This window comes from Trichosurus vulpecula, chromosome 6 (genome assembly GCF_011100635.1).
Source record: "Trichosurus vulpecula isolate mTriVul1 chromosome 6, mTriVul1.pri, whole genome shotgun sequence".
In the NCBI taxonomy this organism is placed as follows: domain Eukaryota; kingdom Metazoa; phylum Chordata; class Mammalia; order Diprotodontia; family Phalangeridae; genus Trichosurus; species Trichosurus vulpecula.
The window spans coordinates 242675415-242701225 of record NC_050578.1 but is presented as its reverse complement, the minus strand read 5'-3'; the positions used below and the strand labels follow the sequence as shown (position 1 = coordinate 242701225).

The window sequence follows — 25811 nt, the reverse complement described above, 5'->3', positions numbered from 1 at the left end:
GCGGAATTGAGGAGACTGACTTAAGTATTATACCCAGTACAGAATGTGGAAAAAGCTGTTATTGTCTTTTTATTTTGTATTTTTAATCTTATTTAATATTTTATTTTTCCCAATTACATGTAAAAACAATTTTAACATTCTTTTTTTTTTCCAAATTTTGAGTTCCAAATTCTCTCCCTCCTTCCCCCCACACTGAGAAGGCAAGCAGTTTGGCATAGGTTATACATGTGTAGTCATGTAAAACACATTTCTATGTAAGTCATTCTGCGAAAGAAAACACAGACAAAAAAACCAAGAAAAATAAAGTAAAGGAAAAAGTATCTTTGATCTGCACTCAGGCTCTACCTGTTCTTTCCCTGGAGATGGACAATATCTTTCATCATAAGTCCTATAGAATTGTCTTGGATCATTGTATTGTTGAGAATAGCTAAGCTATTCACTATAGATCATTATAAAATATTGCTGTTACTATATACAATGTTCTCCTGGTTCTGCTCATTTCACTTTGCATCAGTTCATGTAAGTCTTTCCAGGTTTTTCTGAGAGCATCCCATTCATTTCTTAAAGCACAATATTATTCTGTCACAATCATATACAACTTATTTAGCCATTCCCCAATTGATGCATGTCTTTTCAATTTCCAATTTTTTGCCACCACTAAAAGAGCTGCTATAAACATTTTTGTACACATTGGCCCTTTTCCTTTTTGTTTTTCATCTCTTTGGGATACAGACCTAGTAGTGATATTACTTGGTCAAATGGTATGTACAGTTTTATAGCCCTTTGGGCATAGTTCTAAATTGCTCTCCAGAATAGTTGAATCAGTATACAACTTCATCAATAGTACATTAGTGTTTTAATTTTCCCACATTCCCTCTAGCATTTGTCATTTTCCTTTTCTGTCATGTTAACCAATATGACAGGTGTGAGGTAGTAGCTCAGAGTTGTTTTAATTTGCATTTCTCTCATCAATAGTGATATGGAGCATTTTTTTCATGTAATTATAGATAGCTTTGATTACTTTGTCTGAAAACTGCCTGTTCATATCCCTTGATCATTTATCAATTGAGGAATGGCTCTTATTTCTATAAATTTTTTTTTTTTTTGCTTTTTGGCAGGGCAATTGGGGTTAAGTGACTTGCCCAAGGTCACACAGCTAGTACATGTGTCAAGTGTCTGAGGCCGGATTTGAACCCAGGTCCTCCTGACTCCAGGGCCGGTGCTCTACTGACTGTGCCACCTAGCTGCCCCTTATTTCTATAAATTTGACTCAGTTTTCTGTATGTTTGAGAAATGAAGTCTTTAGTAAAGAAACTTACTGTAAATTTTTTTTACAGTAATGATTACCAGCTATGTATTTCTCTCCCTCCTATTTCTCCCATGTTTATCTCTCTCTGTCTTTGTCTCTCTCTGTCTCTCTGTCTCTTTCTCTCTCTCTCCCTCTCTCTGTGTCTCTCTCTCCTTTTACCCTATTCATCCTCAAAAGTGTTCTGACTTTTACCTCTCCCAAACTGCCTCCTTTCTATCAGCTCCCCCCTTCTCTTATCCCCTTCCCTTCCTACTTTCCTGTTACAGTAAGATAGATTTCTACACTCAACTGAGTGCTTGTATTATTCCCTGTTTGAGCCAATTCTAATGAGAGTAAGGTTCATGTGCGCCTCTCTCTGCTTCCCCCATTTTCCCCTCCACTGTAAAATCTCTTTCAGGCCTCTTTTATATCAAATAATTTATCCCTTTCTACCTCTCCCTTTTTCCTTCTCCCAATGTCTTCTTCTTTCTCATCCCTTAATTTTATTTTTTAGATTAACACACCATTACATTCAACTCACACCTCTGCTTTCTGTCTATGTATACTCCTAACTGCCCTAATAATGAAAAAGTTTTTAGGAGTTGTTAATATCATTTTCCCATGTAGAAATATAAACAGTTTAAGCTTAACGAATCCCTTATGATTTCTCTTTGCTGTTTATTTTTTTATGCTTCTTTTGCAACTTGCATTTGAAAGTCAGATTTTCTATTCAACTCTGGTCTTTTCATCAGGAATGTTTGAAAGTCTTATATTTCATTGAATGTTCATCTTTCTCCCTAAAGGATCATACTCAGTTTTGCTGCGTAGGTGTTTCTTGGTTGTAATCCTAGTTCTTTTGCCCTCTGAAATATCATATTCCAAGCCCTCCGATCCTTTAATTTAGAAGCTTCTAAATCTTATGTTACCCTGACTGTGGCTCTATGATATTTTAATTGTTTTTTTTTTTTTTTGCTCCTTGCAGCATTTTCTCCTTGACCTGGGAGGTCTAGAATTTGTCTATAATATTCCTCAGTTTTCATTTCGGGATCTCTTTCAGGAGGTGATTGGTGGACTCTTTCAATTTCTATTTTTCCCTCTGGTTCTAGAATATCAGGGAAATTTTCCTTGATAATTTCTTGAAAGATGATGTCAAGGCTCTTTTTTTGATCATGACTTTCAGGTAGTCCAATAATTCTTAAATTATATCTCCTAAATCTATTTTCCAGGTCAGTTGTTTTTCCAGTGAGATGTTTCACATTTTCTTCTATTTTTTCATTCTTTTGCTTTACTTTATTGTTTCTTGATCTCTCATAAAGTCATTAGCTTCCACTTGCCCAATTCTAACTTTTAAGGAATTATTTTCTTCAGTGGGCTTTTGTACCTCCTTTTCCATTTTGCCAATTCTACTTTTTAAGGAGTTCTTCTCTTCAGTGAATTTTTGTATATCTTTTTTCATTTGGCCAACTCTGTTTTTCAAGGCATTCTTTTTATCATGGGATTTTTGTGCCCCTTTTACCGTTTGGCCTTGTTCTATTTTTAAGGTGTGATTTTCTTCATTATTTTTTTGTGCCTCCTTTACCAAGCTGTTGACTCTTTTATCATGGTTTTCTTGTGTCACTCTCATTTGTCTTCCCAATTTTTCCTCTACCTCTCTTACTTGATTTTAAAAATCCTTTCTGAGCTCTTCCATGGCCTGAGACCAATTAATATTTTTCTTGGAGGCTTGGGTTGTTATCTTCTGAGTGTGTGTTTTGATCTTCCTTGTTACCATAGTAACTTTTAATGGTCAGAATCTAAATTTCTATGGTCAGGAATAGGTTAGCCTATTTCTTGACTTTTAACTCTATGCTAAAGTGGGGCTCTGCTTCCTAAGTGGAGGGGGCACTATACCAAGCTTCAGGATTTTTGTGCAGCTTTTTTCAGAGGTAATTCTGGGACCTGTTAAGTTTTTGGCTCCTCCAAGGTGGTATGGTCTAGGGAGAGGTATGTTTGCAACTCTTCTATACTGTGTACTGATTTGTGAGTGACCACAAGCACTCTTTTCAACCCTGGAACTGTGACAAGGGTCCCTGCTCCCTTGTGGTCACAAGCTCTGTTATACTAGTGCTCCTCCTTGCACTGGGTCTAAGACCCAGAACTGTGATTCGAATCCAAGTATAGGCAATGTAACATAATCCTGCCCCTGGTGCCAGCAAAAGGAGCCCTGTAAATCTCCTTTTGACCCATTGTCTATGGGCTGAGATGTCTGGAATGCCACTGCTGGCACTGATTCAGTCATCCTGAGGCATGCTCCTGTTTTGCTGGGGCCAGTCTACACTGATATGTTCTGTTCTGGACTGTGCCCCTTTCTCATCCTGGTGCAAAAGACTTTTCTTACCAACCTTCCAAGTTGTCTTGGGCTAGAAAATTTTGTTTCACTCTGTCTTTTTGTGGGTTCTGCCACTCTAGAATTTGCTTAAGGTCATTATTTAAAGATACTTGGAGGGATTTGGAGGGGCTTGGGGAAAAGCTCAGGCAAGTCGCTGCCTTTATTCTATCATCTTGGCTCTGCCTATGTTATTGTCTTTTAAAAAAATTTAATGCTTAATTAGTACTTTTATAGTAGCAGGGGAGCAGCTAGTTGGTGCAATGGATAGAGCACCAGGCCTGGAGTCAGGAAGACCTGAGTTGAGATGTGACCTCAGACAATTAGTAGCTATGTGACTCTAGAGCAAGTCACTTAATCCTGTTTGCCTCAGTTTCTTCATCTGTAAAACAAATAAGAGAAGGAAATGGCAAACCACTTCAGTATCTTTGCCAAGAAAGATTAGGGTCACAAAGAGTCAGACACAACTGAAATGACTACACAACAACAACAAAACAAATATTAACACAAATGCTTTTAAGGTTTTTACTGACTTAACAAGCTATATATACAAAGATTACCCAGGGGCTTTTGTGGCTTATTAATACCTTAAAGTGATATACTGTATAAACATGAATTGAAAGGGTTTTTTTGTTTTTTTTTTTGGTGGGTTCAGCTTTTAATGCATTGCTTCTGTTGTTTATTAACTGTTTAAATACACAACTTTGTCTTTTAAATATTCTTTGAAAAATCTGATCTGTCTAGTTTTTTTTAGAGTTTATCTCTTTTCGTTTCAAAGACAATTTCTACTTCATAAAAAATAGCTTGTGATTTTCTTTAAAACTTTTGGATTATAGTTTTGCCTCCTCTCCTTTTCCCCTGGAGTAAATTTATCCAGTTTCTAAATCTTAACACACTTTTTCCTAATTTTATAATCTCCCCCTTTTCCTCCATCTCTTCACTCGATATTCTACCACCAATTCCTCCTTTCAAATTTGTGGTGGAGAAAATGTTGTAATGGAGTTAAATGAAAATGGGCATTAGCAGTCTTGGGTCTTATCTGTCACAAATAGAGAGTTCTTTACAAAGTTCTGTAAGTAATACAGAACTGACCAGTCATGGGTGTGAGAGAGATTTCTGTCTCTGGAAATCATTAAGAATGGGAGAAGGATTATCTTTGGACATGCTTCTTTAAATAATGCTATGGGGATGGCTCATCATGTCTAAGAAAAACAGAGAAAGAAGGAATTTGCAATCTGATCACTAGATAACTCAGGACTTGTATGCCATCCTTTCCAATACATACTTCATTAAATGTATTTTTAATAAAATTTCAGACATATAACTATGCAAGGACATGTAAAACCTTGATTTAGTATGTGTCTTGAGAATCTCAGATAGCTTTACAAACATAATCTATTCAATCTTAAATATATCCTTCTGAGTTAGGAAGGTGCCAGGTAATACTGTTCCAGATTCATAGCTATTAAGAAAAAAAAAAACCAGTAACAAACCAGGGCCAACTTAGTTGAAAGAATTTGCACTGATATCATCTATACGGCATCTTAGAGAAAAATGAGCTAATTTTTGAAGGAGGCAGAAAAACGCTTTGTTGTTAATCACACAGACGCATGAGGTGTTTTATTTTGTTCACAAATTTTGTTGATGATACAGAGAAACATCTATTAGTACATGTGTAAAAGTTAAGGTATCCCAGGTGGCAACAAGTGGGTGAGGACTTTTCTAAATATTATCTTAAGAGACTCAGTATTAAGTTTATCCATGATGAAAAGACATTTCAGCCGGCCATTACAAGTTATCACTCCAAACTGTCACTGAATCTCTTTATTGAGATCTAGGTAGTACGTGTCGCAAAACAGGAGTACAACAATAAGGCTGTTTGGGGTATATCCCCTTTGATACAGTGAGATTTATTTACTTTTTAAAGGTTAGTGGAATGGATTCTTTTCAACTTCTTGCTTAGGTCATTGGGAAGTTGATTTCAGGCCAATATAATATTAAACACTCTGCTTCATCACTGAATGCCATTTATTTCAGGAGCCGAGGAGTTTAGGTCCACAAAACACTGGAGTATTCAAAGGTACACATGCTGATTCTGGTGAGGGAAAAGGAATCATACAATAAAGTCTCAGCCTATTTCTACTTTTATAAATCAAGTTACTTAAATAAAGTAATTGTGTACTCTGACCTGTTCTACCAGCATACTACTGGGGATGTATGAAAAAGAGATGTGCATGGTGGTGGAAGTAGAAAGAGGCATAAAGCATATTGGAAAACTACCAAATGTCCCCTGCAAATGGACCCTATTCAGAATCAGTAAGCGTATGATGAGTGAAGTGGTTTTGAATATCGCCTTTAGATTCCATGCTGTTACAAGGCCGGCCCTGAACATGGCAACTCTTATTTCCACACACAGTACCTCTTCACTCTCAATTTAACCCCCAAATCTGATGAACCCATTACTCCATACTTGATTTCATGGAACAAGGAGTAGATATAGTTACAAATGATCAATCACAAGCCGTGAACCAAAGCAGCAAGGCATTAACAATTCACACCATTCCGGTCCACTTGCTCAAGCAGAAGACGCGCCAGCATATTTAATGTGCAGAGACTTGGTTCAGTTTAAGGAAAGCCATGACGCCTGCTGCCCATTAGAGACTTAAGGGGGCTTTGGAGGATTTCATACTTAGTAACCCATGGAGTGTCAAAGTGCACCCACATACGAGCAATTAAAATAACCAGGTGTTCAGTAAAGGTCACAGTGCCGAAATTCAATTTTACTCAGGTAAAAACAATATGGCCTATTAAATTTTTCTCCCCCAATGAAGCCCTATTCTGTTCGATCGCATAGTGCAAATCAGCCTCTCACTCCTCAGTATTACAGCAGTGTAGACCCCACAGGCATATGCCGTCAATTTAATGGGATCACTGAAAAAGCAAAGCAGCTGTGAGAGATTGCTTTAAGTACAGCAATCGTGGGCTTGTCATTCTGTTCAATGGTGGAAAAATCCAAATTTGGATAGGCATCGGTATTTAAGAAAATGACTGCTAAATCTTCTCTCATAAGTACCTTAGGGACAATAAGATTTGACACATAGCATGTAAACAAAAGTACAGAGCAGCTGTTAGATTAGTTTTGTTTGAGTAAAAATACACTGACATGATTTAAACAACACAGAAAACGGTATGCTCGCCATCATTCATCCTCCCCAGCAGACCACACTTTTGACTAGTGTATGCCAGTTGCTTTGGGGACCTGGTGCCATATTACTGCTCCTCAAAATGGGCTGGAGAATGCGTTCAATCACACGCTTACCTTGGCACTAGCTCAAACTCCTTTCAGATCTGTATCCTGGTGTGTGCAATAATCACTTCTCATTCACTTTTTTAAGCAATCTCTTTGACCCTTACCAAAAGGGTCTTAGATAAACTTCCCCTTTACATATCCCAGTTGAATTTAGGGTTCTTTTATAAAGTTTTGTAACTTTATAAGTCCCACCTTCTGCAAGAACCCTTTTCCAGTTCTCCTTAATCTCAGTGTTTTCCTTCTGAGATTATTGTAAATCTCCAATTTATCCTGTATAAGTCTTGTTTGCAGATAGTCATTTGCATGGTAAATCCCCATATTAGATTACACGCTCGTTGACAATTACTGCTTTTTTTCTCTTTATCTGTATCCCTACCACCTACCAAAGTGCGTGGCGCGTTGTTGTTGTGTCATTTCAGTCGTGTCCAACTCTTCTTGACCCCATTTGGGGTTTTCTTGGCAAAGATACTGGAGTGGTTTGCAATTTCCTTTTCTAGCTCATTTTTCACAGATGAGAAAACTGAGGCAAACAGGGTAAAGTGACTTGCCCAGGGTCACTCAGTAAGTATCTGAGGCCAGATTTGAACTCAGAAAGATGAGTCTTCCTGATTCCAAGCCCAGTGCTCTATCCACTGTGCCACCAATGAATGGCTGTTGATTTGTTTATTGACTTTTAAAATAATAGTTCTTAATACTTAGATTTTGTAAGTTTTATCCTGAAAATAACCCTATGAGTTAGGTTGTACAAGTATTATCATCCCCATTTTGCAGATGAAGAAACTGAGTTTAAGGTAGGGTAATTTGCCTAGCATCTGTTAGTCTATATATATATACATATATTGTGTCTACTCAGTGCCAGATGTTGTGCTAAGCCCAAAGGGTACAAGAAAGATGAAAGACAATCCTTGCTCTCCACGAGCTCACAACTGAGTGGAGTAACCCATGCAGTTAGCTATGGAATAGAGTAGACAATGTGGAAACAGCTATATTAGAACAAGCAATATGTAGGATATATTGGAAATAATCAACAGAGGGAAGGCAGTAAAATTAAGAAAAATTGGGGAAGGCTGTCCTGTAGGAGGTAACATTTTAGCTAGACCTTGAAGAGAGGCCTCAAGCTCAGTGAAGTTGATTTGATCAGGGCTCCATAGCTATCTCTACATGGCATAACTAGGGCTCCAGCCAAGGTCTCTGGCTTCTAATCTAGCACCCTTCCTCATCTACTACACTGCCCCAATATGTTCACTAAATCAGCTCCAGTTTGGGATGCTTCCTTAGTGGTCAGTTTTATTTTGCTTTCATTTGGAAGCAGAATACCTGTTCATTTCCAGTTCTCTGGAAAATACAATAGAAAGTTGTCCATCTTTTTCTGTTTCTTTACCTTGCTATGGGTATGCAGGGCACAAAGGAGCAGTTTGCATGTAATATGTGTCCTTATGGGGAGAAAGGTTGATTCTCATTTGGGGAAGGTCCATTGATGTCTAAATCTGAACTGGCCTGCCAGCTCCTTTTTAATCATCATTCATACAGATTGAAATTGATTTCTTAAAACTTCATTTGTATCATTTACCAAGCCAGAAAAATCACATAAGGTTATGCCCAGAAGGTTTCAAATGTTGGCCCTTTCTCATATCTGATACCAAGACATTTCCAAAATGCCATGCTTGGAAGCCCTTCCATCCCAGGCTCCAACAGCATTCTGGCTTCCCTTCAGGGAGCATTCTGGTTCTGCCATAGAGAGATCCCACTATGGAACCAAATCCATTCAAGCTTCTTATCAGCAACTTAACAGATTTTAGTGTAAAGTCCTGGAAGGCTGAACAGTTCAATTTCTCATGAGCATTTGAACTCATTGTATTGGGAGCTCTTTAAAAAAAAAGCACTATGTAATTCTGAGGTATTAGTATTTTAGTTTTATATCATGCTATCACATATCTAGTTATATGAATTAAATTACCTGCTATTACTGCTGCTGCTGCTGCTACTACCTAGCTAACCTTCTAAGGTTTGTAAATATTATCTCATTTTCTCATCACAACGACAAGAAGTAGGTGCTCTTATATTGTCCACTTTACAGATGAGGAAACTCAGGCAGAGGTTAAATGACTCACCCAAGGTCACACAGCTAATAAATGTCTGCAGTCAGATTTAACTCCGATCTCACCTAATTCCAGATCCAGCATCTTTCAATTGTGCCATCTAGTTGCCAAGATGAGATGGAAAGAATTAGGCAGAAAAAAGAGACATCTAAGAGTAACATTAGCAGCCCCTTTAGTAGGTTAGGCCCAACTCTGGCCCTCAGGTAGTTGTTACTGCATAGAGTGTAGGGGCAAGAGGTGTTGGAGCCAGGAGACCTGGGCTCAAATCCTAATTCTAATACTCAGACTAGTAGTTTAAATTCTTTTGGGCCTCAATTTCCTCATGTATAAAGCAGGATAATGTTTGCCCTAACTTTCTCACAATATTTTGTTGTGAAAAATTGCTTTATGAAACTTTATTAAGTGGTGCATAACTGTGAGTTATATTTATTATTGCCCAGCAGTAAGATTGTGTTTTGCGCCTATTTTTTTATCTTCAATCTCACAAGTATTTTGTTAGAAAAACCAGTGTAAAAATGCTCTACTCATCTGATTAAAGATTTTCATACACAAATGACTTTGTTGGGGTGGGATGCCGTATGTATGTACAGTACATGTTGAAACAGCTCAGGGAAGAAATGATCAGAGCCACTGAAGCTTTTGAGTAGATTCATATTCAGTGATCAATTTTGAATTTCTCACCAGGCCCCAGAAAACAATCAAGAATTATATATAATAGATTTTTGCTGCTAAAACTCTTCCAACAGACACTGTCCAGAGTGTATCTTGAGCATCAGTCTGAAGCAGGCTGCAGATGCATGAGATCCTATCGGCCACGTGATCAGTTCAGTCACAGCAGATCAGCATCAAGAATGAACAGGACCGAAACGACTGGGTTGGCTTTGCAGTTTGGCACATGGTGCCCCTCTAAGCCACTCTCTCAATCTCTTCTTAGTAGAAAGAATGCTACCTGTTCAGCATCTACATCAATTCCCACTTTCCCCATGGGCTTCTTGGAGGCTTCTTTCAGATTGAACCACTTGGGGATGTGGGATTTGATAGACTTGAAGGCCTACACTTCTAGAGCATCAGCCAGTAAAAAACAAACAAACAAAAAAAACCCCAAACCATTTCTAGAATGGCCACTGTATAGACACTATGGGGCAGTAGGGATAGGAAATTGTGGTTCTTATAATATTTTGTTTTATTCTGACAAAAATATGTGAAGAAAATATCACACTTCCCTTGTTAATGGCTCACATTTATATAATACTTTGTTATTTAAGTCATTTCTTTATAATAATCCTGTGCAATCCATAGCATAAACAAAATGAATGCTCATTTTACAGATGAAAGAGACTAGGCCTCACAGAGCCTTGCTCACACACATAGTTAAAGGTAGAAACCTAAACTTCTGACTCCCAATCCAGGGCATATCAGAGTTGTGCAAGTATGTGCAAATGTGCTCTAGTAATGGCTTGGCTGATTTCCTGAAGGAGGGGATTTTTTTTTTAACATTTAACATTTAAATTCCTGAAATCAGGAAGGCATGCACAGATCATTCTCAATTGAGGTTCATGCACAGATCATTCTCAATCGAGGTTCAGGTTTCTCTGTCTCTTGATTATGTACCGTAGTATCTGAAAGGATAACTTTAGTTTATGTCTTTTCTAAGGCTAGAAGGAAAGAGGCTGCACAGTATAGTAGAAAGAATACTAGACTTCAAGTCAAGAAATATGAGTGCAAATCCTGCTTCTTGACCCTTACTAGATGTGTGACCCTGGTCAAGTCACTTAAATCTGCTTGCCTCAGTTTCCTCATCTGTAAAATGAGCTAGAGAAGGAAATGGTGAACCATTCCAGTATCTTTGCCAAGAAAACCCCCAATAGGGTCATGAAGAGTCAGACATAACCCAGCAACAACAAGGTCACTTAACCTCCTCCATGAAACTTCATCTCTTCATCTCTAAGATGGAGATCATAATAGCACTTGACTCCTAAGGTTGCTAGGAACATCAAATAAAATAATACTGATGTTAAGTACGTTGCAGATTGTAAAGCTCTGAATGAATGGCAGCTGCTGACTTTCCTAATTATCAAAGTCCTAAGCGATTATCACTCACTTCTGGTGCCTTTCCTCATGACACAATTTGGGATTGTTCTTCTGTAGTAACATAACATTTTCCTCTGAAGAGAGAGAAATTCATATGAAAGGAAGAAGTCCCTAGCTAGGAAGAATTTAAGAGCTCCTCTGAGTCTGCTTAAAAACAATAACAATTCCCAACAGTTTGTGCCGGGTGCAAGCTAATACACACTTTAGTTAATGTAGTTTTGTAAGGGCTAAAAGATGTAGGACCACATGGGGTTGACAAGTGGCAGTTTAAAAATAAGGCTAGCTCTTGGGCCACAGGTTTCTACTATTTCATAAACAGTTCTATCCATTACTTAATTTCTTTTGTGGGACCTAACATACTTAGCTGATTTTAATTTCCCTTCTCTGCCTGTAGACACATCATTTTTTTCCCCCTTCTGTTTTCTGTGCCTTCCTAGTTAGTAGATTCATTGTTGGTCCTTGGAGGGTGCTTTGTCTCTCTTTCGGTGAGGATCATCAAGTTCCTAGCTTGCAGCATCCGCAAAGAAAGATCCTGCTTAATCCCAGTTCAGAGGCTAACCTTTATTAGTGTTCTCTTGGCTATAATGAGCACCCTGCATCCAACAGAGAGATTCTGAAATACTGAGCAGATTATTCAACAAGTTCAGAGAACGTTCTGAAGTCTCCTATAAAAATCTGTTTATGAATGCTGCTTTCTTTGTTCTGCTCTAAGTTGTTTCCATAGTATTTCCATTGACAGAAATAATTTGGGGCTTGGGGGTTGTTTAAAAATAGATATATTCCAGTTTGAGTTCCATCATCCCTCCAAGGATGGTTATAGTGCCTGTATTTGTTATCTGTAGTCTGTTTTGCTTAAATTGCCAAGTAGAGGCCCTAAAAAGTTTTTTTTTCTTTTTGGGGTGGTGGTGGTAATGGAGGTGCCTTACAACAAATGCTTTGTCTGACTCTGAATCTATTGGACTCACACAAATAATTTGAAATTTTACACTATCACAAATATAGATGAGTCATAATTGTTCAGACATCCAATGGAATGTTCTTAGATTACCAGAGGAAAGATTTTGTGCAAGGTTAACAAATTCTCCTCTAAATTAACTATGCAATATTTTATATAGAAAACTCATTAGTTTAACTGTTTGCTTGAAGTGGGCACACAAATGATAGTTCGGCATATCATAAATTGAATTTGGTAGTAATCTAGGAGATTTAAAAAATATTTTCCTCAGGACAAAAAAAAATTCAGATCAGAATGTTTGCAAATTCATATGCCATTTTCTAGGCTAAATAGAATGGATTGTTTTATTTTAAAAAGAATCAACTTTTAAAAAATAAAATGTTCTAGTTATTGCAATAACAAAATTTATAATGAAAGGTGCTGCCCTAGGGTTAAAGAAAGTTATTGAGAGTTGAGTTTCAGAAACTTATTTATTGGTCTGGGTAATGGCTCACTGAAGAAATCTGAGAATCTCTAAATATTCATTAGGTTAGTAATATCATTTTAACCTTTCCTATAAGAATCCTTAGAAAATCCCATCCTGTATTCTTAAATTCCTATTTAATATTGGTTATGTCAGAGAAACTTCAAATTGTGCTGTAGTGAAGTTATAGAAGTTATTGACACAAAACACCTCGTGGTAACATCTTTCCTGAGCATTAAATTCAGCAGAATTCTAGTTTTGAAGAGCATTTGCATAACTCTGCAGCTCAACAGCTCTGCTGAACCTAATTGTAATTCAATTTCCAGCTTGCCTTGCTAGGCCTCTTTGCATAAAATATGCAACATGCAATATAGCCAATGGCAAGAACCCATTTACTTTGCTGGTGATATATGTAATTTCTTCTCTAGTCAGAAGCTCTATTTAATGAAGATATCATAGCCATACAATATTTTTGTGTCTCCAGCGTGCTTGCATATGTATCTCACTTTGGGGATGAGCTCAGTGGTGTCTCTCTTTCATTTCTGCAGATTTCCTAGGAATGTCAAAAGTTTGGGCTTGTTTTTAATATCTGGATCTACAATGGGATATTAAACCTTGAAAAACATTGCTTTTGGATGTGATTTTATTGGAGTGTTTGACAGTAGGAAGACTTCATAAGCCAATATTATGAAATAATGTATCAACATGTCTGACAAATACTTATGTTGCAACACAGCCTTATTTCCTCTTGCTTGCAGAATGTGTTTTAGGATAACAAGAATCCCCAAACCCTGAATGCTTCACATTCCAAAACCCCAAAGAAATGCTGATCATTGCTAGAAATTCTAGTTTCAGGCGCCTTTTTTTTGTCATTCCCACCCCCACCCCCATTTTTAAACAGTCTACACTGCCTTGTATTATAGATGATTGGTTTCTTTGATAATGTCAATGAAAAGGTTAGTATGAAATTGCTTATGAGTGTTGAGATTATGTTATATGAATAATTCCACACATAATGTTTTAGATATATAAGAGCCCCAACAGGAAGCTATATCCAGAAACAACATGGATCTTACAATTTTATCAGGACAATGCAAGTAGATTTCAGCAAGGTTGGTTCCAACTCATCTGTGATAAATGAGAAGATAAGGCAATCAGTGCACACCATGACACTCAGTGCAGCTAGTTAGGCACACTTCAGAACTATTCAGGTGTGCTCACAAAGCTTATGAGTCTTACATGGGGTGGGGGGTGTCTCAATATAAATACATCCTTCATGGTGGCCACTAGCAAGGCGGGAGTTGCATTTCTAAGACTTAACCTAGGTCATATATAAATAATAGATGTTAAGACTTAGCTCTGATGTCGGGGCTGCGTTTCAGGCAGTGTATTTCAGTTGGGTCAAAAGAATGTATTTTTCCTTTTTTTTTCCCCATTGTATAGTTCCTCTGCTTGAAAAACGCCTGCAAAATTCCATCATACCTTTGCAGGGACTTGTTTGGGTGGCTAAGGGAGAAGGTTCCAGCCCCTCAGGAGCTAAGATGTACATTCAAGGAGTTCTATTGGCCTTGCACCAACGATTAAAGTCTGCAAAAAACTATTGTAAACAGGTGAGTCGTCCCACTTTTAAAATGGCTTCTTTCTTTTTTCTTTATCATTTAAAAAAATGTACTTGTTGTATAGAGGCAATGATTGGCACTGTGTCATAAAGAGCTGTGACATGTATTTCACGAGCTCCACTACCCGTTAGGGAGCCAAAATGCTTCGCCTATAATCTCAAAGCCAACAATAATGGAGCTAATTGTATCTGTCTTTCGGTGTGGGATGTCATACGTCTCGTCTCTTCTTGCTGCACACTGTGCAAGACGAAGACAACCCTTTCTGCAGAAATTCTATAGGCAGTGATTTTAAATGAGAAAATGAATAGCGTCCAATACACTTGTAGGTTTCAATATTCAGTCTACGGTTATTCTAATATTCTTCTAAGAAGTCTTTAGGATCAAGTTGGAGTTGCTAATGTAAAAATTGTGTAATATAGAACTGGAATTGTCTTATGTGAGTTAGCTTCAGGGTAAAGAAGCTAATTCCCTGACGTTTAATTTTTTTTTTGTTTACTTCCTATTTGCTTATTAACTTTGAGTGAACATTCATTATAGAAGCATGACTGTACTGTTCCTATGGCTATATGTGGTTAGCCCACATCTTTCCCTTTAGGACTTAATATATCCAGGCAGAATTTCAAATAAATGTTTATAAAGACACTGTTATTTAAAGATGCTTTCGATTGACTTAAACTAAAGCAAAATCCATGGGCTAAATAGTGATGGACCTTGACGAAATTTAGAGTTAACCAAGGTGATTTGAGCCTTGGGTTAAGGGGTTAGGGACATGATCTTACTATGTCACATGGGAATTATATGTCACGTTGCCAGCTTGGAGTTTTCTGTTCAGAATCGGACTTGTGATCTCAAGCCCTAGATTGTTGAAAAATGAATGTTTCCCAAACCTCAGGCTGCCCTTCTCTGTGTGCTTTTGGGGGGGCGGGGGGAGGGTTGGGAAGGGAAAGCAACATGCCCCGCACAGTGTTCACACAGCACCTCCTGCTGTCTGGTCCTTAAAAGAGAAATTTGTATTAACTAGAAAAAAGTGAACTCTCCCTGTCTTGAGCTAAGATATACTGAAGGCCAACAAGAAATAAGCCTTTGAGTAACTTTTGTTTGCAAAAGGTGAATGATTTACCAAATTAAATAATTTCAAAAGGATTACAAATGGCACTAGTAATGAAGCTATTTATTATCTCTGAAAAAGAATAAGAGTCTAAACTCATTCTGACAGTTCTAAATCAAACTGACCCGTAAATAAAAACCAGTGTGAAATCTGGGTTTTATTCATCTTGGATTATTTACTTTGATCACTTTAACCAAAATTAACAACGATATTAATTAACAAAAGTAAACAATATTTTAATTGTGACATTTTTCTTCACTAGGAGGCTTTATGGATTATATATGTATACATACATATATATATATATATATATTCAGAGTGAAGTCATTTTTATGTGCCTATGCTAAGTGATTTGTGTTTTCTTGAACAATTTTAATAACTAAAAAATCCATTAACAAATAAAATCTGTGCAATTAAAAAACCCACAAAGTACTTTTTGCATTAAATCTTTTAAAAAATGAAATTTAAGTATTTCCTTAATTTTACTAGAAATGAAATACTCCCCTATCCTCTTTCTACCCCACACCACCCCTTTTATGGAACTCCAGTAGCATGGAAAGAGGTGTATTAAAAAAAAAACAACACAGTTCCAACATAGTTTTTCCTTCAGGTCAAAACTAGTACTTAAAAATCAAATGGATAGAGTTCTGTAGTCTTGTGTGAAAACAGGGAACTTTGAAAGGTGCTTAAAAGATTTTATTGATAAACTTTTAAATTCTTTCTAATATAAAAAGATGAAAAGTAAAAATGAAATGAGAGCATTATTAGCTGTCTAGGTCAAAATGCTTCTCTGTGCCAAGAGTTCCACATTGAAAATTAGCACATTTTTTTCAGCTTTCTGTTTGACAGTTAAAAACCTTAACACATTCTAGATAGTTTGACTTTTAAACTCACCATACTCTGGTAACTGTAAATGAAGTTCATTCTGTATCAGTGACTGCAAGCTCTTAAGGTTCTGTTTTCAGTGGATTTGTTGTGTGTGTGTGTGTATGTGTATGTGTCTGTTTTCCTTTTATGAGGTTTTTTTTTTTTCTCCTCCAATGGAAAAACAAGCTCAGTAGCAGGTTATGCACACACCACAACTTGGGAAGACTTGATATGCATTTCCATGTGAGTCTACCAAATCTTTTAGACATGCTCAATTGTCTATATTGTTGGGTCTCTTTTTCAGAGTGTTGTTACGCAATGACTTAATTTGAAATAATTTACATTGTTTAGCTCATCACTGTAGAGAGGCCATTATACGTGACCAGGTTCTTGCTCCTTGGGTCAGTGTTGGTTAAGTGTGGCAAGAGCTTTGTGTTTGAGTGGGATTTCTCAGTAAATATCCCTCTTAGCATTGATGAGCTTCATTTAAGCCCATGTGCACTTCTTCTTGCCTTGGAAAAAGTCTTTTCCACTTAGTTCTTAAGGAGATGATGTTATAATTAAGAAGAGATAATTAAGTTGGCAAAGTGAAAAGAAATGATTCCTCATTCTTTGCCTTCTTGAACAGAAAAATCGAAGTTGATTAAATATACCTTTGTTTAAAATCCAGTCCACTGTTTGCAACATTGCTTCTTACTCCCTATATGTAGCCTTCTGACTAAGAAAACATCATTTTGCTGGGATTTTGTAAAGAAATTGCACCTCCCCTGCTGATGAACCAAGATCCCAAATTTCAATTACTTTTAAGCAAAATTCATAAGAAGAAAAAACACGACAAACTTCTGAAATGAAACGGGAACTGCTGACTTTTTATCAATTTACGTTGTTGTTATACAATGTAGAAACCTAAATTGGGTTTTACAGTAAGTGATTACAAATCAGACTTGCTGCACTAGGGTGGTCTTACTACAAATACTGTATTTGTGTGTATAAGATCATCTAGGGGAATGTTATAAAGTTACTTGGGCTTTCATTTATCACACACGCTTTCTTAAAAATAGAAACACTTTTAAAAATTATTCAGAGTGAAGCAAGAGATATTAAAATGCATTAGTAATCTTAGAAATGGCATAAACCTGTTAGGATGAAATGTAGTTAACACTTTCAATGATGGGGGCTGTTCCATCTCATTAGCATTCTCGTTATGTAGTTGGGCTGTTGGTGGGGGTGTTGAAGTAGGAATGCCATTGTGCTGAGTCCCAGTGTTTGGGGACAAACACTGCTGTGGAAGGAACGTGTGAAAAGACCATAGTCCTGTCAGTGAATGAGGAAGGCTGTGCTTTCTGTATGCTTCAAGCAGGGAAGCTGTCATTCATAGGGCTAACACAGCCAAACAGAGGCCAAAACACAAAACTGAACTACCTTTTAAAATGATATTAGTGATTTTAAAACACAATCTTCTTTTATTTATGATCATACATAAATGCCATTAGTTGTTGTCAGTAAACAAACTATGTACCAGTCTTGGGAGGGAAAAAGAACTACCACATAACACTGTGGAGATGCATAAGGTCTCTGGAGCTCTGTCATGGAGATGTATAAATAATTATTTGGAATAGCTGATTTGCAATCTTAATTACAGATGTGATGGGGGGGGCGAGGAATTCATCTGGCCTTGTTTCCATAAAATGATCCAATGTAAATATTATTTTGAATTCATTTTATTTTAAGCAAAATTCATGCTGGCATAGAGTTGAACAAAAATAACAGCAAGTCTCCCCCCCCCCCCCACCTTTAAATAGACTTACTAAAAAACAATTCTTTTAAATGGCCCCTCCAATCGTGGAAAGCTGGACAAAGCACAAGATCTTCACTCACTGGCTAGTCCCTACTGAAAATTCAGAAAAAGAAACAAAGGAAACACATTCAATTGACTGTAACCCTTCGATCACCCACCATTTCAATGATGAGAAGCCTTAGAGGCATTGTCATCATAGTCTAGAGCTTCCAAGGGCTTCCATTGTGGGTCCACGGAAGGAGCTGTTTTTGTTGTTCCCTGTGCTCTTAATTTGCAGTAAGAAGGTAGGAAACCATCACTGCTGCTGTCTACAGATTTTTAACCTGCATTTCAGGTCAGCTGTTTCTACTGATCAAAATTAAACCTGTTCCAAAAGTGCTGCTAGGTCCTGAAAATTGGTCACCCCCAGACAATTTCTTTGGATTTAGGAAGCTGCAATAAAACTATTTTTGTTTTGAAAACTTTTCATCTTAAGTTAGCCATTTGGATTTGGCTGGCACTTGAGAGTGAAAGCTGTTTATTTCTCTGCCTCAGGGATGTTTTATCTTGTTGATGTACATGCCTGGGTACAGAATGTCCACTAAGCAAGCTTCCTTTGGAATGCCATAATGTGCAACCTTTGCAAGTTCCAGTTCGGAGGCATTAAGTTCAAAAGACTCATAATGCATTCATTGTCAGTGTTTCTTCGATTGCTTTGTCCCTGACTTTGGAAGGAATGCAGCCAGAGAAGGGGAGGAAAGCAAATTTAGATCATTAAATTTTTTTTTTTATAAATCAATATAGGAGTTTGTCATTAAAATTCCCTTTACTTGCTTATTAAATGAACTAAGTTTTAGCAAAATTTCTGGGTTTTGTAAAGTATTAGGCTTTAAAACTTCCAATCCTGCCTGTACAAAAAGTGAGATCAAACCAATAACAATAAAAATAATTCTTTTCAGACTGTCTGTATTCTAAAGGATCTCTATATCACATTTAGCATGAATGCAATTCATTTATTGCCAAAAATGTTAAAATAATGTTGCCAATTGAATTATCTTATGCCTTCTTCATAGTATCAAGTGACCCAAACTTCTTCTTCCTGCCATTACAGGACAATAACTGTTTCCTCCTCACTTTTTACATGTTGTACATAAAAACAATCTGGATCCTTTGGTGATCTGGCCTGCACAGGGCACTATATAGGAAATACTTAAAATTTTGAGCAAACTTTTTGATGTCCAAATCTTGAACCGAATCCTTAATTTTTTCAGCATGATTTGTGACAAAAATAACATAAATGTTTCAGTCATTCTGAATTCAGAAGAAAAAATTGCCCTTGAGGCTGCTGATAAATTGTCTTGTAGAATATTGGGTTGTTTATAGACTGGCATGACAACCAAAATTTTCCTGCAACCAAGCTGCATTCTAGTTACCCGAAGTATTTTAAGAACCTTAAAGTTGTGTCTTTTTCTAAGTGTCATGCTTTGAGCAGGCCTAACATCAGTTAAATGAAGTGAAAATTGCATTCTTGTCTTGATAGAGATGAAAATGGATTTCTGGTCATGAAATAGATGTAGTTGTCACTTTTTAAAAAAGGTGTCAGCAGTTTGCCTGAGCGAGTAAGGTGCCAATTCAGTATGACAGTAAACTTGTGATCTGAGCAATCAATAAAATGCTTCAATAATTTCTACTTCATTACACTTATAATAAGAGGCTATAGATCTGTGGCACATAAAATGTTGATAAAGAGGCTACGAGGGGACGGGTGAGGATTTCCTCCTGGGTACAGTCAGTACAATGTTGCCATCTAGAGTTCATGCATAGGTAATTATCGCAAGGAGGAAAACCACAGAAGGAGAACCCCAAAATGGCTATGGGTGACTGTTTATTTTTCATCATTTTTCAGTGCTACATCAGTCTCTGCTGGGGAAGGTTCATTTGCCTTGTCTCAAAGCTGTTTGGGTCAAGAGGGGAAAACAAAAAATCTACATTTTCCTCTAATTACTTTGGCATGGTTACTACCAAAAAACTAATGTGAATTAGAGATGTTTTTATTGGCTTAAAGTGGAATTTTTATCTTTAATAATGTTGGTCATATGACTAGTTTGTAAAAACCCAGAATCCATAAGGATTTATTATCTTCTTGTATCTTTATTGCCTTTATTAAAGCAGATCAGAGCATGTTTTTGTGTAGCTAAGGGAGATAAACTTGTGGCATTTTCTTCTTTGTGGTCTTAAAAATTAACTCCCACCCTTATGAAGTAAGAGCCTATTCATTTAAAAAACCCATATTGTTTTATAATATATCTTAATTAGGCTTTAAAACCCTCAAACAGTATTTGTCATATTTTATGAAATTTAATAAATATTCATCCTCTCAAAAGGAACATAGAACCTTCAAGACATTTGTCAGCATGAATATTTTCATAGAGCAGATTTCTTTGGGGATTGTCAATGATCAGTGCCTCCATAAACCTTTTAAAATAATTTCTCTCTCTCTCTCTCTCTCTCTCTTTCTCCTCTCTCTCTCTCTCTCTCTCTTTCTCTGGAGGGGGAACAAATAAAATTTTCTGAACTGAGTTTTGGGTTGATGTTAAGGCTGATTTTGAGTGAACTGAAGAGAAGCCTGTACTTACACAGCCATAAACAGAATTTGGGATTTTGACTTCCCTGGGAACTATGCCCCCAAAACAGGCTAACCAGGTAATTGATAGAAAATCAGAAATGACTACATATAAATGACTTGGAATGACTTGCATTAGGGGCATGATATTTCACAAAAGCAGAACTTGACTTCAGATAGAGTTAACTGATGTGCGCAAAAGTTGGGGGAGGGGAAGGGACGCATGCCTCTTCTCTCTCCATTTCCTTCCTTTCTCTTCAACAAATCTTTGTGCACAATATTGGGCAATTCAACTGGGTCCATAGGTTGCCCAGAGAGGACTGAGTTGTTATAAATCTTCCAGCAATATATTTTTTATTCTCGTGTGAAAAGGTTTCCATGACTAGCTTCCTTTGGTTCACCCAAGGAGCATGTTGAGTGTTTCTAGATTTGTACAAAAAATGACTCTGCAAAGTAGAAAGAACATGAACTTCCCTCTGACCAAAACTATATTCCAAAAGGGCTGTCGAATTACAGAGGAAAGCACATTTGCTGGCATTTTCATCTAATTCAAGACAATTTTCAAAATAAAAGAACATGAGCTGAAGGATTGTTTTTTTTAAATGACATTGAGCACAAATGGTTGCATTTTCAAACTTGAAAGTAAATTCAGAATTGTTCTGGTAAAATACGTGGAAGTAGGCCTGACAAATTTTCTTTAAATTACTCAGCCACCTACAGGTATTATTGCCTAAGACTCTTTTGAAATGAGAATAAATTTTATAGAGTTACAGCAGCAAAGTGAAAGAGTGTGTTTGATAGATTCCCTGAACAGTTTCAACACCCACAGGTATTATTTGTAAGAAAACAATCAGGCAGAGTCTTCAGCTGGTTAGAGAGGGCATAGCACTCTATCTTCACCTGACATCCTATCTGTTCTGTCAACATCCTGGGCCCCCCGCCTGCTACCCCCTCCTCCCAAAACAATGCTCCCTGAGAGCCTTGTGTGAATGGACAAGAATATGAATGTTGGTTTGTTGTTTTTTTTTTCCCCTTGAAGAACTGAAATGTTATTGAAGTCACATTGTTAGGGGAAAAAAATCCGACAGTCTTTAGGATTGATTGGTATTTTATATTATCTATTCTCACTGAATGGGGCTATCTCTGAATTGGTGGTCCAATAGCATCCCTGGTTATTCAGAAGTCTTTAAGATGATTGATTAAAGAGTAAGAAGCTAGAAGCTATTTTTGGAAATCTTTGCTGGGCTTTTCTTTATTCAGAGAGATAGTGGTTTTTCCCACACCTTTTTTTTTCCTTTTAATTTATGGCATCAAAGTTTGATTAGATATTAATCATCATTAGGCATCCCTAAATTTAAATCCTATAGAGTTTTATTACTTGTTTATATAAGGCCATGTCAAAAGCTATAGTGACATTGCTTTCTACATGCCTTAAATACCACATCTAAATATATAGTGACTCTAGTTTCTGCCCTTTAAAGTTAGCAGTATTTTTGTTATTGTTGCGGAAAACAGAATTTTAGACCCAGGCAAAGCTTTGGAGATCATCTCATTTTATCTTATGGATTAGGAAATTAAGATTTAATGTAAGTGATTTGCCCAAGGCTGCCTATCCAGGAAGGGAACAGAGATGGGATCCAAGTTAGAGTCATTTGACTCTGGGTCTAGAGCTTGTCCTACAAGCCTATGCTGGGTCTCTTCAATTAATTTTAATTACTCTTTTACAATGGGGTTTACTTTGACAGTGGGGCCATATGCAGACCCTGTTGGGAATGTCACAATCTGCTTTGGCCTCAGTTTCTTCAAATATAAATGAGAGCTTTGGACTAACTCCATAGAGCATTCAGTTCCCTTTCGGTTTGAGATCGATGATCCTCTGTATATCAGGGCACCTTCTTCTATTGTCAACAAGAAGATACTTGTCCAAGATATTTTTCTAATCACCTGAACTTTACTGTACTTTGCAGGCTAACTTTAACAAATGGAAGGGTTTTTCACTCAGATTTTATTAAGTGATCTCTTTTCATGCAGCCAGGTGGGTTTGGGAAAGGAAGAGCTGAGTTCTGATTCTGTCTTGCAGTGTGACCCGGGAAAAATCACTCAATCTGCCTGCCGCAGTTTCCTCAACTGTAAAACAGGGACACCTACCTCTCAGAGTTGTTGTGAGGATGAGATGAGGTAACATATGTAAAATGCTTTGTAAACATTAAAGGGATATATATTGCTGTTCAGTCCTTTTTCAGTCATGTCCAACTCTCTGTGACCCCATTTGGAGTTTTCTTGCAAAGATACTGAAGTGATTTCTATTTCCTTCTCTAGCTCATTTTACAGATGAGGAAATTGAGGCAAACAGGTTGAAATAACTTTCTTAAGGTCACACAGCTAGTAAGTGTCTGAGGTCAGATTTGAACTCATGAGGATGATCTTCCTGACTCCAGACCTGGCACTCTATCCACTGTACCACCTAGCTGCTCAAAGTGATACACATACATAATATATGTAATATGTATGTGATATATATATATAATATGTAAATGCTACCTATGATTATTACTATTTTTAGATGATCTGTTTACCTTAAAAATAAAATAGCATACTTATAGCTCTCTTTTATTCAGATTTCATATTTCTTATACTTATATATACTTACTTATATAACTTATACAACCAAAAATTTAAGAAAAATGAAGCAGTGTCATTATTAACACTTAGTAATCTTGTCATGCATTAGCTGTTAGACATGAAAGAAGAGAAATTGCTTGAACTAAAGAGTGATAACCAATCACTAAGCCTCCGTAATCTGTGGGTGGCATGTCTGCTGGAACTTAGATATTCATAAAGGTATCTAAAATTCACTTGTAGAGGTGATCTGCTCACATTGTGACTCCTGGTAGTGAGGAAGAGTATTTCTAGAGGACTGGAGACTAATTCACTCCTCTGAATCAAAGCAAATCCTGAAATCCAATCATTTTTAGAATGTCAAACAATAATGCAGGTCATAGAGTATTCACAGTCTAACCACCAGATGGACACCTTTTGGTCCTTTACCATCTCTGCAGAATATGACTTGAAATGGTAAGTTTTCAGCAGTATGCTGGAGCCAGCTCTTACCAGCCGATGAGAGCCAATTGTTAAATTTTCTGTGTGAACGTTTGTACCTTAGAATTGACAAAGGTTATGAATCAAGGCTTGATTTATTGATTGTCTGGGCTTAAAAAAGTGATGGAGAAAATGTTGATAATTCAGATTAAAATTAAAAGTGTGTCATGCTTTTTTTTTAAAGAGCCAATTATTAAATATTTATCACCACACCCCTGGTTATTCCAATTTTAGCAAACATTAGTCAGCTACTAAAAATAATCGTGAGTATGGCAACTATGTGGAGTATTGGATAAAACATTGAGCTTAGAGCCAGGAAGACCCGAGTTTGATTCCTGCCTCAGACTCTTAGCTGGATGACCCTGGACAAATCACTTAACCTCTCAGCCTCAGTTTTCTCATCTTTAAAATGGGGATAATAATAGTGCCTACTTCGCAGAGGTTGTTTTGAAGCTTAAATCAGATAATATACAAAATGCTATGCAAACCTTAAAATGCTTTGTACTATTATTATGATCATAAGAACATAGATTATGGGGTGAAAGTGACCCTTTAATTATCTGGCTCAGCCTCTTAATTTTATATGTCTGGAAGGCAAACCCCAGAGGTGTGAATTGACTTGCCCAAGGTTATACTGACAGTAAGTAGTAGAACTAGGATTGGAACTCAAATCCTCTAACTATAGATCTAGCACCTTTTTGATTGAACCCTGCTTCCCTAGAGAGACTGGTAAATGATCTCTAGCATGTGCTGGTGATTAAGGAATGGAAGGCTAGTAGTCCTTGTACTGACATGCAAAGAAAGTTAAAGGACCCTGCAGCCTAGCTGGAGAGGCAAGCACAGCGCAAATGGTGTAAATCCATAGAGGACGACACCATACTGCTTAACTAGATGCTCTCTGGCAGCAGGGATCTTAGCTTACTCGAGTTTGGCTCCTCCATCTGTCTCTAGCATAGTGTGCTACATGTAATAGGTGGTTAAGCAATACTTGTTGAATTAAATTGACATCATCAGTCCTCCAGTCACAAATATTTATTGAACATCTACTATACACTTAGTGCTGTGCTGTGCTGTGCATTATAGGGGACACAGGAGATGAATGAGACAGAGATTGCCCTGACCTCAAGGGGATTATAATTATAATCTCATTTGGGAGGAAAGGCTAACAAAAAAAATAAGACAAAATGTAATCAAAGACAGGCAAATAAACAAGATATAATTCCTCTCCTCAAGAATCTAATAATTTAGCAATGGATATAAGAAGTATACAATTTAATACTTCAAGCATCAGTGATTTCATGGTATTTAAGATTTGCTGTGTTTAAAAAAAAGCCATCAACCTGATGATGAGCCTCTCAGGATTCTCCTTAGACAACAGAGATGGATAAAGGTAGACATAGCAGTATGCTGGTAAAAGTTTAACAACCACAGTATGTATACAAACACATACATGCATATATACATATGTACACACATTTATATATGTATACACACATCTCTTTCTCTGCTTCCATCCATCCCTCTCTCTCCTCTCTCTTTTCACACACATACACACACACGCACACACATACACTCACATACACACACATGCATATATACGTATGTACACACATTTATATATGTATACACACATCTCTTTCTCTCCTTCCATCCATCCCTCTCTCTCCTCTCTCTTTTCACACACATACACTCACATACACACACACACGTGCATGCGTGCACACACACACACACACGCACTTATTCCTCCTCTGGGTTATTTATGAAGTTCAATGACTGTCATAGGATCATAGACTTACAGCTGGAAGGGAGGTCAGAGGCTGTCTAACCCAACCTCCTCATTCTACAGAAGAGGAAACAGGCCTGGGAAGGTTCATCGACTTGCCTAAGGTCATACATTCTGCATCTAGCTAGTATGCATCAGCACTGGGCTCGCAGGTCCTATGACTCTGAAAGAGCCAATACTCTTTCTATGGTACCTATATTCTCAAAGCTTTTCCAGCTCATGAGGATCTGCCAGAGGTTGAGTTTTACTGGCATCACCTTCAAAAATCCAGGGGCATTCTGTGCTCTGTTAAAGTATCAGAGTAGAACTTTACACTTACAGAAATATAGTAAAACTGTAATTTAAGAATATCTTAAGTTTC

The 25811-nt window shown here is 37.2% G+C and overlaps 1 protein-coding gene across 1 annotated transcript in view; it reads left to right on the top strand.

Moving 5' to 3' along the window:
* Positions 1–25811, top strand: part of DCDC1 (doublecortin domain containing 1) — a 494261-nt gene that overhangs the window by 47068 nt on the left and 421382 nt on the right. Inside the window, 1 exon segment of the mRNA XM_036765123.1 lies at positions 14015–14185. Coding sequence (XP_036621018.1) covers positions 14015–14185 — 171 coding nt within the window.